The 14,913-nt window shown below is 49.1% G+C and overlaps 7 protein-coding genes across 7 annotated transcripts; 4 read left to right on the forward strand and 3 right to left on the reverse strand.

Annotated features, from left to right (window-relative positions):
* Positions 1-2,020: 2,020 nt before the first annotated feature.
* Positions 2,021-3,925, forward strand: N7508_001512 (uncharacterized protein; the record flags this gene model as incomplete). The annotated part of the gene is made up of 1 exon (XM_058459578.1): positions 2,021-3,925. The coding sequence occupies one exon, from the start codon at positions 2,021-2,023 to the stop codon at positions 3,923-3,925; it is 1,905 nt and encodes a 634-aa protein (XP_058323110.1).
* Positions 3,926-4,498: 573 nt separating this feature from the next.
* Positions 4,499-5,872, forward strand: N7508_001513 (uncharacterized protein; the record flags this gene model as incomplete). The annotated part of the gene is made up of 1 exon (XM_058459579.1): positions 4,499-5,872. One exon carries the CDS (start codon positions 4,499-4,501, stop codon positions 5,870-5,872), a length of 1,374 nt encoding a protein of 457 aa, XP_058323111.1.
* A 37-nt stretch (positions 5,873-5,909) lies between these two features.
* On the reverse strand, positions 5,910-6,624 carry N7508_001514 (uncharacterized protein; the record flags this gene model as incomplete). Its single annotated transcript, XM_058459580.1, has 2 exons — positions 5,910-6,239; positions 6,352-6,624. The coding sequence occupies 2 exons, from the start codon at positions 6,622-6,624 to the stop codon at positions 5,910-5,912; spliced, it is 603 nt and encodes a 200-aa protein (XP_058323112.1).
* Positions 6,625-7,165: 541 nt separating this feature from the next.
* Positions 7,166-8,536, reverse strand: N7508_001515 (LSB5 family protein; the record flags this gene model as incomplete). The annotated part of the gene is made up of 4 exons (XM_058459581.1): positions 7,166-7,178; positions 7,228-8,259; positions 8,312-8,463; positions 8,522-8,536. The coding sequence occupies 4 exons, from the start codon at positions 8,534-8,536 to the stop codon at positions 7,166-7,168; spliced, it is 1,212 nt and encodes a 403-aa protein (XP_058323113.1).
* Positions 8,537-9,034: 498 nt separating this feature from the next.
* N7508_001516 (3'(2'),5'-bisphosphate nucleotidase) lies at positions 9,035-10,375 on the forward strand (the record flags this gene model as incomplete). The annotated part of the gene is made up of 1 exon (XM_058459582.1): positions 9,035-10,375. The coding sequence occupies one exon, from the start codon at positions 9,035-9,037 to the stop codon at positions 10,373-10,375; it is 1,341 nt and encodes a 446-aa protein (XP_058323114.1).
* Positions 10,376-10,571: 196 nt separating this feature from the next.
* N7508_001517 (mitochondrial 54S ribosomal protein uL6m) lies at positions 10,572-11,459 on the reverse strand (the record flags this gene model as incomplete). The annotated part of the gene is made up of 3 exons (XM_058459583.1): positions 10,572-10,945; positions 11,027-11,140; positions 11,198-11,459. 3 exons carry the CDS (start codon positions 11,457-11,459, stop codon positions 10,572-10,574), a joined length of 750 nt encoding a protein of 249 aa, XP_058323115.1.
* A 555-nt stretch (positions 11,460-12,014) lies between these two features.
* Positions 12,015-13,852, forward strand: N7508_001518 (uncharacterized protein; the record flags this gene model as incomplete). Its single annotated transcript, XM_058459584.1, has 6 exons — positions 12,015-12,108; positions 12,189-12,973; positions 13,023-13,244; positions 13,310-13,366; positions 13,416-13,752; positions 13,815-13,852. 6 exons carry the CDS (start codon positions 12,015-12,017, stop codon positions 13,850-13,852), a joined length of 1,533 nt encoding a protein of 510 aa, XP_058323116.1.
* Positions 13,853-14,913: the final 1,061 nt, after the last annotated feature.

A 14,913-nucleotide genomic window follows, 5' to 3' on the forward strand; every position in this document is an offset into this window, starting at 1 on the left:
GCGATTGGCTGTGATTGACCGCACCCTACATACAATGAGGAGATTGACGAATAATATTGTTGGTTTGCTTTATGATCAGGTTCTCTGTCATTACTTGGCAATGCTCAGGTGCGGAGTCCCAAGAATAGCTAGCTGTAAACTTCGAGCTTTACCTCATGGCAACCCAGCCAATGGCTTGAAAAAAGACGTCTCAATGATTTTGTGGCTGATATCACAGGGGTCATATCCTAGGCTCTGAAGAGCGGGACAAAACGAAATACATTTCCTGTCGGTTACGCAGAATGCTTAAGTAGATCTCTTCTAAACCCGCTGAAACACCGAGCCAGAACCAATATCAAATTGTGACCGGTTGTGCCGAAGCACCCACTTTTCTTTGAATGTATGCGAGAGCGATCACGAACCTGTTAGAACCCTTATTATGTCACATTCAACTACTTTCGGCTTGGTTCGGATCAAAAGAACCCGGGACTCAATGATCCTTGTTCGGATTGCTGGTACGGTGGTTCCAACCAACAACAATCGTTCTATTTTCGTGCGCTTGGAACGAACCAGACATAGTATACCCTAGGTACGGATAGCAGCTATCCGCGAGGTGATGTATTTTGCCCACAACAAAGAATTGGTTGTTAGAATAAGTGTGTAAATGCGGGGGGATGATCGTGCTGATCAACGTCATGACTACAACTGTGTCCTGCATCAGACATCATAGATGCGGGGGGGGGGGGCAAAAAGTACAATATTGCACATGAAAGTGGTTCTAAGGTCCATTTCAAGCCAAGTATTGCATCGAGAACAATATGTATGTCGCCTTAGATATCTGATGTTAGGCTGCCGCCGGAATCAGAATCAGAATACGGTTGTTTTATAACAACATTTGGGCTCATATATTACTCATTGAATCTCTTTGAATCTCTCATTACTAATTTAAAAACGAATGACATTGGCTCGCAATGCCAACAATAAATTTCTACTCTACCATCTGACTGAAAAGGAAGAGTAAACAGGTTAGCAACCGTCATAAGCGAGAGCGAGAGATGTACACAAAGCCGATGCCGCGGGTGTTCTCTAGGGACGAAAAAGCTTTCCAAAACACGACCCCGGTGGCTCTCCTAGTATGTTTTACGAAGTTTTTCTGTTTGAGCTCGTGTCAACCCTAATGTCTGGCGTAGACTGTAACCAACAATATATATCAGCTTTACAAAAACCACACTTAGCCTTATGAGCTATACGCTCTCAGCGAATGTATCGGGTACATATTCTTGGAAAAGGGAAAAAAACATCTATATCAGTTTTCAGATGAAAGGTTCTTGAACTGTGTAAATAGCTGGCTAAGGTACCAGAATATCATCATCATCTTCAGACCTGGATTTACGTTGTTGGTCTGGGCATTGAAATGGAGTAAACTAGCTGCATACTATAGCACCTTTACCTAATATAGTATGGGGTGAACTAGGAAATTCAAAGAGATTGACTCGAACCACTACATAGATCACATACCTTCGAAGCCCGAGATGCAGTTTCTGCCTCAGGCGCCAAGATAGAACGTATCAGGCCCAATCAGTTCGAGCTCTTCCTGCACGTCCGCCTCTAAGCGCCCGCAGAGACCTGCAGAGACCCTCAAACTAACATTTGAACATCCTATCATTGGCGGTGTCTTACCCCCCTTTGACAAGAATTCGGTATCTGCTGCTGCGCGCCCAATCCTGGGAGTGGCGAAGACGTGGCGACGCCTAACTCGGACAACGCAACAGCTTCACCGCTTGCAACTCGACGATCGCACGACAACGAGCCTGAAACACAAGTCTCCTTTACAAGGATTGCATGATTCAATCCCGATCAGCCCATCTGCGCTGGGTAAACACTCAAATATTCTGCACGGTGCTGAACGTCAATTGCTCTTCCTTCGTCACTCGAGCCCGGCCGCTGTGTTCCCATCCCCTCGCAACGATATCCAGTCCCATTGACAAAGTCAACTATTCCTACTTCCTTCCGATTTTCATGGTCATTTAAAAACTCGGGCATGGCAGTTGGTCTTCGATCTGAGTTATCCAAACCAGTTGATCAGAGAAACAGCACTGCCAAGGGAGTGCGGTCTAAGGAGATGGAGGTGGAAGGCGACTCTGAAGAAACAGTGGTAGGAAACAAAGCGAGATACCAAGTGTCCCGCGATCAAGCAGTTCAAGATCCCACACCCTCCCATTCACGGCGACGACGACTTCTCTTATCGACCGATAGCGCATTCGCCGATACGGTACTCCCATCCTTCATCCACAACCCAAACATCGAGCTGCGCCTGATCACAGACGAGCCCTCGGCGTTGCTCACTGGCACGAACAAGATCCCACACTATATGGATACGGTTGACAGCCAAACTTTTGACAAGAAGACCGGGGCGCGAAAATGGCTGAAGGCAAAAACTGCGGAGCTTTGTGAATGGGCGGACATGCTGTTGGTTGCGCCTATTGATGCTGGAGCTCTTGGTGCGATGTTAGCTGGTTTGACAAACACCTTGACCTTGGCGCTGCTTCGCGGTTGGGTGTCAAAGAAACCAGTCGTACTCATTCCAGGAATGACTGTGTCTGAATGGGACCACCCGCTAAGCTCTCGTCAGCTGGAAGAAATAAGCAGTTACTGGCCTTGGGTCCGCATTGTCAAGCCTGTCCTCTGGAAGTCAAATGGACCTGAAGAATTGACCATACTTCCATGGGACGGACTAAAGGAGTTACATAAAACATTGGAAACAACATTAAAACTTCCTTCCTGGGATGCGACTTTGACCCGGGCTAATTTGAATGGCGTGTCGCCAGTCACTAAGACTGCATCGGCAACTATATACTCGCCATTAGCCTCGGGAAGTGGCACTGGCTCTGCAGTAAGGAGCATCCCGAAATCTGAAGGCAACGCCCATTTTTTACCGCTCGAGATATGGCTGAACGTTTTTGAGGATCAGCTTGGAGATTGGGAAACAGCAAAAGCTGTTGGCATTCCTTCGAATCTCCCTGTTCCTCAAGAATGGCAAAATCATTTACTCAAAATGTCCACACCAGCTTCACTTGAATATACCATCCTGCGAGGATCTTTTGCTGCAATCAAAAAGCGAATCGACGCCCTTCCTCGCTGGAAACCGCTTTCTGATCTTGCGTGCCACCTAATTGTCAAATTTTCCCGAACCGACATCCTCTCATATCTCACTGAAAACCACTTGGACCTGCTGTGGACAACTTCTCGACTAACCAATATTCCTTATCGCGCATCTGCAATTTACGGCAATCCAAAAGTTCTTACCTGGTGGCGCGATGCGCCCGCTCTCCCAAACAAAGAATACATGGCAGATGCCATGGACGGTGCCTCCCGAGCCGGCTATCTCCACGTCCTAGATTGGTGGCTCCATTCCGGCCTTCCGTTACGATACAGCGAGCGTGCCCTCGAAGCTGCCAGCGCTGAAGGCCGAATCGACGTTCTTGATTGGTGGAAGACTGCTTCCACAAACGCCCCGGCACATAGCCCTGTGCCCCTCAAACCCGGAAAATCTGTTCTTCTCGCAGCACAGTCGGGTCGCACTGCATCACTCGCTTGGTGGGATGCATCTGGCATTCCATACAGTCACGCTGAGAACGTTGCTCGCATCTCAAGCACTCACGGCCACGTACACGTTCTCGAGTTTTGGTACCAACTCAAGGGTCCCAAGATGATATTCGATAACCAGGTACTAGTCGGCCCTACGAAGAACGGACACGACCATGTGCTGCAATGGTGGAAGACCTGTGGGATGCGCGTTGAGTTCAAAACCTGCGATATCGAGGAAGCGCTCGAAGACGCAGATCCTACATCTGGTGCCGAGGGTCGTGTCCGGCGCTGGTGGGAACGGAATGGACTCAATCTTGGAGTTGGAACGAGCGAATGGATGAGATCGAAAGTTTTGTGAAACATTGCATTGAACGCATTGGGGTTTTGGGTTGATTTGACCTCTTTTGGCTTTTTTACTCTGTTCTGTTTCTGCGGTTGCGTTCTGAATTTTGCATATCACGACTTCAGATGATGACGACCCATAATACCCATTTGAATATTCACAAACATGTTATTTACTTTACTCGCTGGGGTTTGGGGTTTGGGCGCTCTACATAGACATACTTTTTTTTGGTGTGCTTCAATTGAACTCGAGCTTTTGATATCAATTTACTTCGATAATCAGCTTCTGAAGGTCATTCACTAGGAATAGAGTAATAGAGGGCTCTTAGCCTCTAGAAGCCCTTGGAAAATATACCTTTTTACATAATTGAGAGCCTGCAGCATAGTCCTTGCCAATATTCTTGCTCTAATCCAAATGAAAGACCACCAAATGGCCAGGAAACAAAGCTTGAAGCTCCCGAGGCTTTTTTTTTCTAGTTGATCCCGGACGTTGCTGACTCAAGCTTCAGGTCCACCACCGGCTCATAAACTCCGAGCAACCAACATCACCGAAGATCCACCATCGAGCTTTATTGATCGGAAACAATTGATGTTAGCACGGTGCGCACTACGACGCGTGCTGCGCGGGCCAAATGCAAGAACAAGAATACATGCCCGCACTTGGCAGCCAAGGATTCCTTCCCAATACATCCCATCAAATGACATCCATACCACCACAAGGAAGAGACCTAGCATCATTCAATATGCGCTATTAGAAAAAACTCAAGTCCAGGGATTGGCCACGGCTGCTGTCCCAAGCATCCTCGTTCCACCACTCATCTTCATCGGACTTCTCCTCGGCCTCTGGACATGGAAATGTTTCTGGATCATTGTTATGCAGAACAAGCTTCTTTACATCTCCTGGCTGCCACCATTTACACGCTCTGAAGTTATATCAGACTATCAAGCTGAGTGCAGGCCTGTGAAATGGGAAGAGAGGCAGATACGCAGTCTCGATGGGACTAAATTGGCTGTTTGCGAGGGCCGCATTCCACCAGGCCTCAAAAATCGGGAGTCTATGGCCCTTTTAAGGTCTCAAAACAAGGACTGCGCGAAGCTGAAGCGGAAAAGATCCGTCATAATCTGTTATTTTCAAGGAAATGGTGGTTCAACGCCTATGCGACTGCCACTTCTTTCGCAGGTCTTGCGCTCAATTACGGAGGCCTCCAAACCAGCAGCCTCTACTACATCAGACTCTATAGATACAGATTACACGGTTGTTGCACTATCATACCGTGGCTACTGGACATCTTCAGGTCGCGCTACACAATCCGGCATTGAAATGGATGCCCAGGCATTCTTGAACTGGGTATCAGAGACCTACGCGGCCCCAGACACCGATCTTGAACTTGTTCTGTGGGGCCACAGTCTAGGAGCAGCAGTTGCAAGTACGGCGATAGCTACCTATCTTCCACGTCGTGAGGACACATCGACATCATCTTCCGGGACAAGCAATGGCCAACCACTGCCGCCAATCTCTCGGTTGATCTTGGAGGCACCGACTTCAAGTATCAAGGACATGCTAATTGCCCTCTATCCGCAGAGATGGCTTCCTTATCGATATATGTGGCCTTTTTCTTGGAATACGTGGGATATAAAGGCGAAAATGAGAGAGATTGCTACATGGAGAGACTATAGCAACAGTCCATCTGGCTCTGAGAGCTCGGCATCTAACACGAGGAATCCACCGCCTCGTTCAGTTCCCCCGGTATTCATTCTTGCTGCGGAGAAAGACGAGGTCATCCCGGAGTATGTGCCGGGTCAGCTAGAACAACAAGCGAAATCACTCAGTATACAAATCTACCGGAAAGAGGTTCTAGGCGCAATGCACACAGAAGGACCGCAAAAATTAGATGGCCGGAAAGCACTTGTGCAATTTATCATACATGGCACCCCAACATCGGAAAGGATACACTCAGCATAATCTCAAGATACTTTATGAATGAAATGTAAATACTAAACTATTCCCACTTCTGAACGCAGGCATGTTTAACTTCAACCCCCTTCACTAACTGGCTAAGCTTCGCAATATTTTCTGCTGCCTCTGACTTCGCAAACTCAATATGGTCCGCGATATCCTTCCACCCACTGAAAAAGACAAATTCCTCATCCTCGCCTCCTTTATCAATGCGCCATGCACTACAGTAAGATAATGATTTTTTGGTGGTATCAGCCAGGCCAGAAACGATCGGCTTAAGTATAGAAGTGAATTCTTCTTTCTTGCTAGCCTCGACAAAATATCTGCCTATCGCAATGACAGGTGCGTCAAATGGAATTGCGAATGTTGAAGGCTGGGATTGTCAGTTGACCATTTCCGGATATATATTATCAAGAAACGGCGGCATGGCGTCTTTGTGTTTAGGACAAAAGAGAAACAAAATACATGGGTAAGAATAGACTCACATCGGCATCTAAATGAAACATCCAGTCAACCTCAATACGATCGGCCAGCTGCACGAGATGCCCTTGATAATGGATGCTCTGGGTACTATGTCTTTCGAGAGACTCCCATCCAGCCATCAGATAAAAGCAAGATGGGTCTTCAATTTGGCGCAGGAATCGTACTTTGTGCTTTGAATGTTCTTCCTGTGCCTTCTGTGCTTGTATAAGAGCTTCTGTGACAGATGGGTCCTGTTCAGCCTTGAAGTGTAGGAGGGCAACTTCAATCACGGCCATTTAGTGGTCGATCTAAGACGGAGCCTTTGAAGGGAAAAAGGTCGAGGCAGGTTTCTGTATTATATTTCAGCTAATGAATGTCGTATTATATAGTTTGTTGGTGCAGGGGTCGGACACGGAATAGCCCGAACCCGCGAAGAAGGATTCAAGGCAGCAAGGAGCCGCGTTGCAGTGTCGGGGATTTTTCAATTGGCTATGACATGGAATTATCCATAAAGGGGCTGCATCCTGTAGTCGTAAGTCGTCGTTGCCTAGCAGGTACTTTTCCTTGCTTTTTGTTGGAGAATCTATGGTTCACTGGAAAGAATGGGGCATGATAGTGTCATAAAGCTATGCAATGAGCGTCCAAATGAACCGAGACTTAAGAATAATCGAATCCAATGCACCAACAACCGGAAAGGATATTCCTCTCGCAGACAAAACGATAGCCAATTGCCTTGGGTATACCAATGAAGTACAGGACTAGACAATCTATGACGAAACCATAAGCACAAAGAGCAACAATAAAGATAGATTAAGCCCAGAGGTTGTGACAAGCCGATCAGACCTCTTTCCTGAAGAGTTGTTAGTAAGCCGAGGGATATATTAGAGGAGGTGACATACCAAGAGTAGCCTGATTTCTCAACACCGGGCGTCTTAATGGCATTTCGATCACCGAAGGGGTTGTCTTCATCATCTTCTTCCTCTTCTGACTCGCTCTCGCTCTCGAAAATCTGGCGCGAATGCTGCGATGAAGACGCAACAGGAAGTCCCTCTGGGCGAGCTGGTCGCGGGGGCTTCGGAGGATTGATATTTAGACCGGCAAGGCCACCGTGCACATCATCATCGAGGCCAAGTCCATGCCTTTCCTTCCAGTTGCCTTCAAGAATATCATCCTCACTGTCACTGTCGTAATCCACACTCTTATCGAGCACCTCAAAGGCCATCAATGCCGTCACAAGCTCCTCATTCGCATGGATCAGACCACCCAGGAACTCTTCACTCTCAATATACTGAATATACCGAAGAATCTGGTGACGAAGGGACTTGCACTTATCAAAACGGTTGATACATTCTGCATCTTCACTCACTCGGTTTGTCTCACGGTTGACGAGCTTGAGGGCGTTCAAGAGGTCAGTGCTGGCAACGGATGAAGCAGCAAGCGTCTGTAAGATTTCTGGTCGTTCTTTCTCCAAGTTGAATCCCTTGCTACTCATACTGATTGAAAGTTTCTTGTCTTTCTTGTCCTTCTTAGCCTTGGCCTTCTGTTTCGGGCTAGTTAAAACCGTGGATGGGCCAGTACCAGCTGACACCGAGACAACATGACCCATTGGAGGCCCATTTGAGTTTGAACCCTCCCGGAGGACCTTCGCCTTGGCCTGGTTTGCGGGTTGCTTGCGTTTCGGGAGTTGCTTGTACAATGCCGTGACCCTGGCCATGCCAGGGGTGTCTTTAAATGTCGCCGCCCATTGTCCAAAGATCTGTTTACACTTCTGCTTCACAAGAGGGTCAGATACAGAGTCGGTACCCGCGATCCGAAGACGCTCGAGAAGCGCCTCATCGGCGAACTCGCGCAAGAAGCGGTCTCCAGCATTTTGGACCAGGAAATCGAGAATGACGAGCGCACGAAGTTGACGATGAAGGTTGCCGTATTTTCTACATGAATTAGCCGGGACCGAACAGACTTGTAAGGTAGACTTTTACTCACAGCTTCTTGCGCAGAGCTCGACTTGCTTCTGTAGGACCACTGGCCTGAATGCGCACTACCTCCACCAAATCGACGATGCCACTGGAGTCTTCCACCTCATATTGTTCACTCGTAAGGACCTCCACCTGTACGGTCACCGCAGAGTAAGGTTTCTGATCGCAATCTGTCAGCGGTGCCGCGAGCTTCTGGGGTCATTGCCGAGCGACTTACCGAAGATTGGAACATATTGACTCAGGATGACTGAGCAGTCGCCCGATATAGAAGGAAATTGTTGTGCTCAAATATACCAGGAAAGGATCAGACAGTCCCACTGGTATGAATCAGCCCACAACCACAATCACCCCGCGTGGAGATGTCGATGTAGAAGGGACCCCGCACGGCACTGTTTACAACGGTCGGTGAAATTGAGGAGGTTGCGAGAGTGCGATGGCGAGATTCTGGAAGTGGAACAACTATAAAAGGGAATTCAAAGATATTATCGGGCAACAAAATCCAGCACAAAGATCCCGCAGCGCTTGCGACTCTTTCACGTGGTAATGTCGGTGACGTCGGAGGTCGCAGGAAGTCTTGGCGCTCGTTAGTCCAACAAGTCCTGGCAACTGAAGCTTAACAGTAGATCGACAATATGAAGCAACAGAAGATGCAAATCGGACTTGTCAAGGAAGAAACAGGGGAAACTGAGACAAATTAACCTTATCGGCCCCTCGTGACTACTCCGGCCCAATGGGGTTAGCGCGGGGTTGGATGCCTGAGGGAACAGACAGAAAGGGACGACGTAGTTCCCTGGAGACCACCAGAGTGCTCAGTTTCGAGCTACAGCGCATCTCAGTTGGTCTACTGTTCATGAAGCAATCAATTGCAAGGGATCCATCCCCCCATTCTTATTTGTTACGCGTCCTGTCCCGCTTGGTGGTTTGCTCCACCCTCGTCCTGGCCCTCAGTGTGGCTCTCACCCGCTCTCGTCTCTCCCTCCTTCTCCCCCACCTCTCCTCCAACCACACAATCATGTCCTACCAACAAGAACGTTATATTGCCGAACTAGCCGTCCAGCGGGCGTGTCTTCTGACCCAGAAGGTATTCTTCGAGAAGGCCAAGGGTACCGTCTCCAAGGACGACAAGTCCCCCGTCACCATTGGCGACTTCGGAGCCCAGGCCCTCATCATCTCGGCCATCCGCAAGAACTTCCCCAACGACGAGATTGTTGCCGAGGAGGAGGCTAGCTCCCTTCGTGAGGATAAGGATCTCAGCGCTGAGATCTGGCGCCTGGTCAAGGACATCAAGCTTGACGATGCGGAGAGCGACAACCTCCTCGGTGGCCCCTTGGCCAGCGAGCAGAGCATGCTGGACATCATTGACAACGGCAACAGCGCCGGTGGTCCCAAGGGCCGCATCTGGGCTCTCGACCCTATCGACGGTACCAAAGGTTTCCTCCGTGGCGGCCAGTACGCCGTCTGCCTCGGCCTAATGGTCGACGGCGATGTCAAGGTCGGTGCTATCGGTACCCCCAATCTCCCCGTGGATGATGCCGCCACCATCGACGCCAGCACTGGTGCCCAGCAGTCCGAGACTGCCGGCAACGGTGTCCTGTTCTCCGCCGTCCAGGGTGAGGGTGCCACCAGCCGCCCTCTGGCCAGCGGTGGTCTCACTACCAGCAAGTCCATCTCCATGCGTCCCGTTGCCAAGATCTCGGACGCCGTCTTCTGTGAGGGTGTTGAGGCTGCGCACTCTGCCCAGGGTGACAACGCCGCCGTCGCTGAGCGTCTCGGCATCACCGCCCCTAGCGTGCGACTGGACTCGCAGGCTAAGTACTGCTCCATTGCTCGCGGTGCCGGTGACATCTACCTGCGCCTCCCCGTCAAGAAGGACTACCAGGAGAAGATCTGGGATCACGCCGCTGGTGACCTGATTGTGCGCGAGGCTGGTGGCCAGGTCACTGACATCTACGGCAACCGTTTGGACTTCAGCAAGGGCCGGACCTTGGCTACCAACAAGGGCGTCGTCGCTTCCCCCAAGGCCTTGCAGGACCAGGTCATTGACGCTGTCAAGGTCGTCCTGAAGCTGTAATGAAATATATGAGGTTTAATGTGTCGTCTATTCACGGCATTTGGGCTCCTGGGGAGCAATCACGCTAGCTGCATTTGAAGTAGATTTGTGATACCATCGCTGTGAGAGATAAAAAGTACATATTGACGATAAGAGTACAAAACACGGAACCAAAGTAACACGTCCCGCGTAGCATAAAAAGTGAAGCGCTCCTAGACTATTTGATCTTCTTGGCCTTGAGCTTGATAGTCTCTCCGTTGACGAAAATACCCTTGCCCTTGTAAGGCTCGGGGCGTCTCCAATCCCGGATCTCAGCTGCGAACTGGGTCACAATGCGCTTGTCGACACCCTCAAGCAGGATACGGGTGGGTTGCGGTGTGCTTGCTTCAATTCCCTTGGGGACAGGAAGCTCAATTGGGTGGGAGAATCCGACCTTGAGGGAAACGAACTTCTGGCCGGGGAAGGTGGCCTCGGCCGTCGTGGCAGTCTCTTCAATGGTGGCCCTGTAACCAACACCAACCATACTCAGGACACAGACGTGACCTTCGGAAACACCGAGAATGTGGTTCTGGAGGAGCGCACGGGTCGTTCCTGATAACAAATCAACGCGTTAGACTCAATTGACTTGTTGCGCGGATCGGAGAATCGGGGAGAGAAAAGAACAATACATACCCCACATAGCACGCTGATGAGGGACAGCCGCATCCAAGACAGACAAGGTAGCTTTCTGGCCAGCCTCATCGGGGGTAACAGTAAGGAAAGAGGGAATGCTCAGGGACATCTCGCCTGCAGATTAGAATAATCAGTATCCTACTCTAACTTTCATTCGTGAACAACACATACCCCTGGGGCCCTTAATCTCAGCCGCATACTTGGGTATATCCTTTCCGCGCGTCCGAACCAGAGATTTGGGAAGGTCGACGAGCTTGAATGATACCTCTGGGGGGATGGAGATCGCGGCACCTCCGACTCTGGACTGCGCCGGGGACGTGGAGGAGAAGGCTCGGGCAGAAAATGCGGGGGCAAGGAAGACGGGCACTGAGCTGCGCTGGGAGGCTTCCCGGAATAGTCGCCGGGCACAGCGCTGGGGTATAGAGGCGGACATGTTTGCGTGTTGTTCGGGTGCTGCGTTGCGGACTTTCTCGATTTTGTTGCGGATGGCCGATAGGGGTTAGCGTACACGTGACCACCTATACCATGGCTTTGGTCTGGGCATCTTTTTGCAATTGAATTGCGAATATCGACTAATTATTGCTTGAATCAAGTTGGGAATATTGGTCTTGCAAAATTTCATTGGTTTGTCTCCCAGAAAATGTCGATAAGTGAGGTAAATTTCACTTTCCAGTGGCCGAAGAGGACTAGCATAGCAACAATTCCACCAAAAGACTTCAGATTGGAAGTCGAGATGAAAAGTCTATCAAGAAAAGCTGAGAGACTTTTGAAATAGAATATCAGTAAGGATGGCTATTGAATGAACAACCTGGATATCAAGACACTTCTCAACTGAGCTTGCTTCTGCCCTTCTGACAATCATCTTCCGCTCCTCTCCATTCGCACTACTCCCAAGCGGTCATCCTATACAGACCAGTTACACACCACAGATTGAGAGTTAGACAGGCCCTGTCTACAGTTTACTTCTATAACCAAGCCTCAACAGCCCATGCCCAATATGAAGGTAGCTCTGATTTCGCAGCTGCTTTTCTACGTCACCGCGCCACTCGTGAGCGCCAGTGAAGTGAGATCATCTTATAAAGGTTAGTGTTCGAGTCAGAAAACCGAGATCCACTGCTCATTAACCAAGGTAATCTTCCAATACCTGCGCTGACACAGCCAGACATCGACGTGATCTCGCTCCTGGGCTCTCGAGCACGAAACCAAGACACAGTCTTCAAGGAAGCAATCGACCTTCTTGAATCGCTCAAATCGTCACCATCGTGCAGCCGGGTGGCAGCAACGAGGCTAGTGGTGTCATGCCAGGCATTCGGCGGCGACAAAGACCGCACGCATGCGGACAGCCCTAATACCATGGATTTCCTGCGGTCAGTCTACGCAGCACGACTGGCAATATGCGAGATTGAGGGTGCCGGTACCACAGTACCACAGTCATGCCTTCCAGTGACAGTGCCAACCGCTCCCCAGAAAGGTCGGTTCGGATTCGCGTCTCGTCACAAGTCCTCCGACAATGCCGCAGATGAGATGCCAAGGGAGATCCTAGAGCAATGTCTGCGAACACTCGAGTCGCGGCCTCAATGGTGGACTTCATACAGCAACAGTCGACAGAATGCCCTGACCATATGTCAAGCCTCGCGGATCGAGACAGAGAAGGATGAGCTACTCGATCTTCACCGATCCATTGCCAAAAGCAGTCTGAAACTAAGCAATGGCATTCGAGACGCATTGCGAGATGCAGCGGCACAGTCTGAGCAACAGCAATTATTCATGCAAGCTGTTCAGGCTCAACAAAGGAAGATCGTGATGGAGGTGGAACACACAGAGTCGCTGTTTCAACGAACTTTCGGCAATTTCTTTCGTGAGATAGAGCTTGGCGTCGGGGTCCTCCAAGACAGTATATCCTCGGCTTTTCTCATTTTACGCGCAGGGACCGGAACTCTTGAAAAGGTCAGTCTAGAGGCTGATGGCTCACTGGAATATGCTGACCATGGAATAGGAAATTCACAATGTCTCAAGCCAGGTGAACGCCCTTCAACATGCCCTTCTGGAAGTGCATCAAGATGCCATTGCTAGAAGTCAGGAAGCAACAGTGGTACAGGAGAGCAACGCCGTGGCTCATGGAAAATTTGCGGCCTCCTTACACCTTTCACTTGAGTCACTTCTAGACTCTGACATGGTGAAGGTTTATAGAGGAATGCAAAAGTTTGACGCTATTATGGTATGCTCATCTAAGCATCCAGGCCCCCTTTCAAGCAAGTTTACTGACACTTATCACAACCTCAGGAATGGCTGACAAGCCGAATGAACACGATCCTCGAACAAGAGCTCCGAATGACCGAGGTAAGAATCTCCCCTGCGTGTCCCCGAATCACCTGCTGATTTTCTGAAGCGACTCCAAATTATGGAGACATCCATGCAGCTATCTGAATCAAAAGCAAGCGAATTACAGCACGCCCAAGATCAGCAAACAGAAAAGCTCGCTGCACATTCCCGCACTCAAGAGGCGATCCAATTCCACGCACAAGTCTCGCAGGCTCTCATCAAGAAAGCCAGCATCGCAGCTGCCAATCTTCAAAGCATTATTGATGACGCAGCTACGAAATATAAAAGTGGTCCAAATCTCCACATTGGAGGATATTCCGCATGGTCTCTTTGCGGATTTCTTCTCTTGATCATCGCGGCCCAGAACTTCAAGGTTGCAATTCCATTAATATTTTTCGTTTTCGGTATGTTTAGTCTTTCCAGCCTTCAAAGTGTGCTTGCAACTTTCTAAGGCTTTGATATCTAGCGCATTCCATAGCGTCGACGATTTTCCCCTTCTTTTAGCTATATTACGGACACCATTTACGATCCTAACAACCTTAATACCCCGGGGGGCTCTGCATTTTCTTTTTATGGGCGTTATTTTTCTTTTTCTGTTTTCAGCTATCTCAGTTATCTAAAGATTTGCATCATAGCTATCGCGCTATAATGATCAGATTATAATGATAATTTAGAGCTACATCATCACATTACTGGCGGAGACTTTATCTGCCTCGTTGACAACTAATGCTTTAGTATAAGCACTTCAACACTCAAAATAAATTGTTACAGGAGTATTAGTTCCGCGGATGTTGATCAGGCTATGCTCTCTCCTTGAGCCTATATCCCGTGAGTGCAAATCTAGGCAAATTATCCACGAATCAATTGTAAGTGGGACGATAGTATCTCTATTTGTTTTACGCCCTCTGATCTGAGCAACATTAAACTCTCCTTGAAGGTATACAATGTTGCCCTATTGCTTGGTCCCAACGATGTGAACCATACACCCCCTGGATTCGGTGCGGATTCCTGATATACAATGGACTTGTTGGAGATGTAATTAGAGGGCTGAAAAGTCCGACGGAATATAAAGGCAACATACAGAGGCCACTGTCCCCCAACGTCGTAAGGCTACTTGTTCTTGTTTGATCTGCCAACTCATATAAGTAGGCTATACATACGTTAAAGACAATCTACAGTAAAATGAAAGCAAGTTATTGCCCCTGAAAGGGGTTTAGCGCCGGCTGCACTAGGATAAGATTTAGCTATGCGGGCGGGTACAAGTGGGACCAGTCTAGCCAAGTGAAGACAGTTCATTCGGCAATATCAAAAAGATCTCCAGGTAGCGATAAAATGAGCCTTGAAGTGATAGAACTGTTAGAGCAAAGGCAGTGAAGGTGCCTGGAAGTAGCAAGCAAACCCGTATAGCCTCGACGAGGGCGCACGTGCCAGTCCAGTAGCGCAACCACGCCCAATCACCTTTTTCAGCCCTGGATGGCAGTCTGTTGTTCTTCCTCAGGCAACTCCACGTTCGGAATACCAACCATTCCGAATCCTCCAGCATTTTTACTTTGAAGTTTTACAAC

This window comes from Penicillium antarcticum (assembly GCF_028974205.1).
Source record: "Penicillium antarcticum strain IBT 31339 chromosome Unknown utg000002l_segment0_segment0, whole genome shotgun sequence".
Lineage (NCBI taxonomy): Eukaryota > Fungi > Ascomycota > Eurotiomycetes > Eurotiales > Aspergillaceae > Penicillium > Penicillium antarcticum.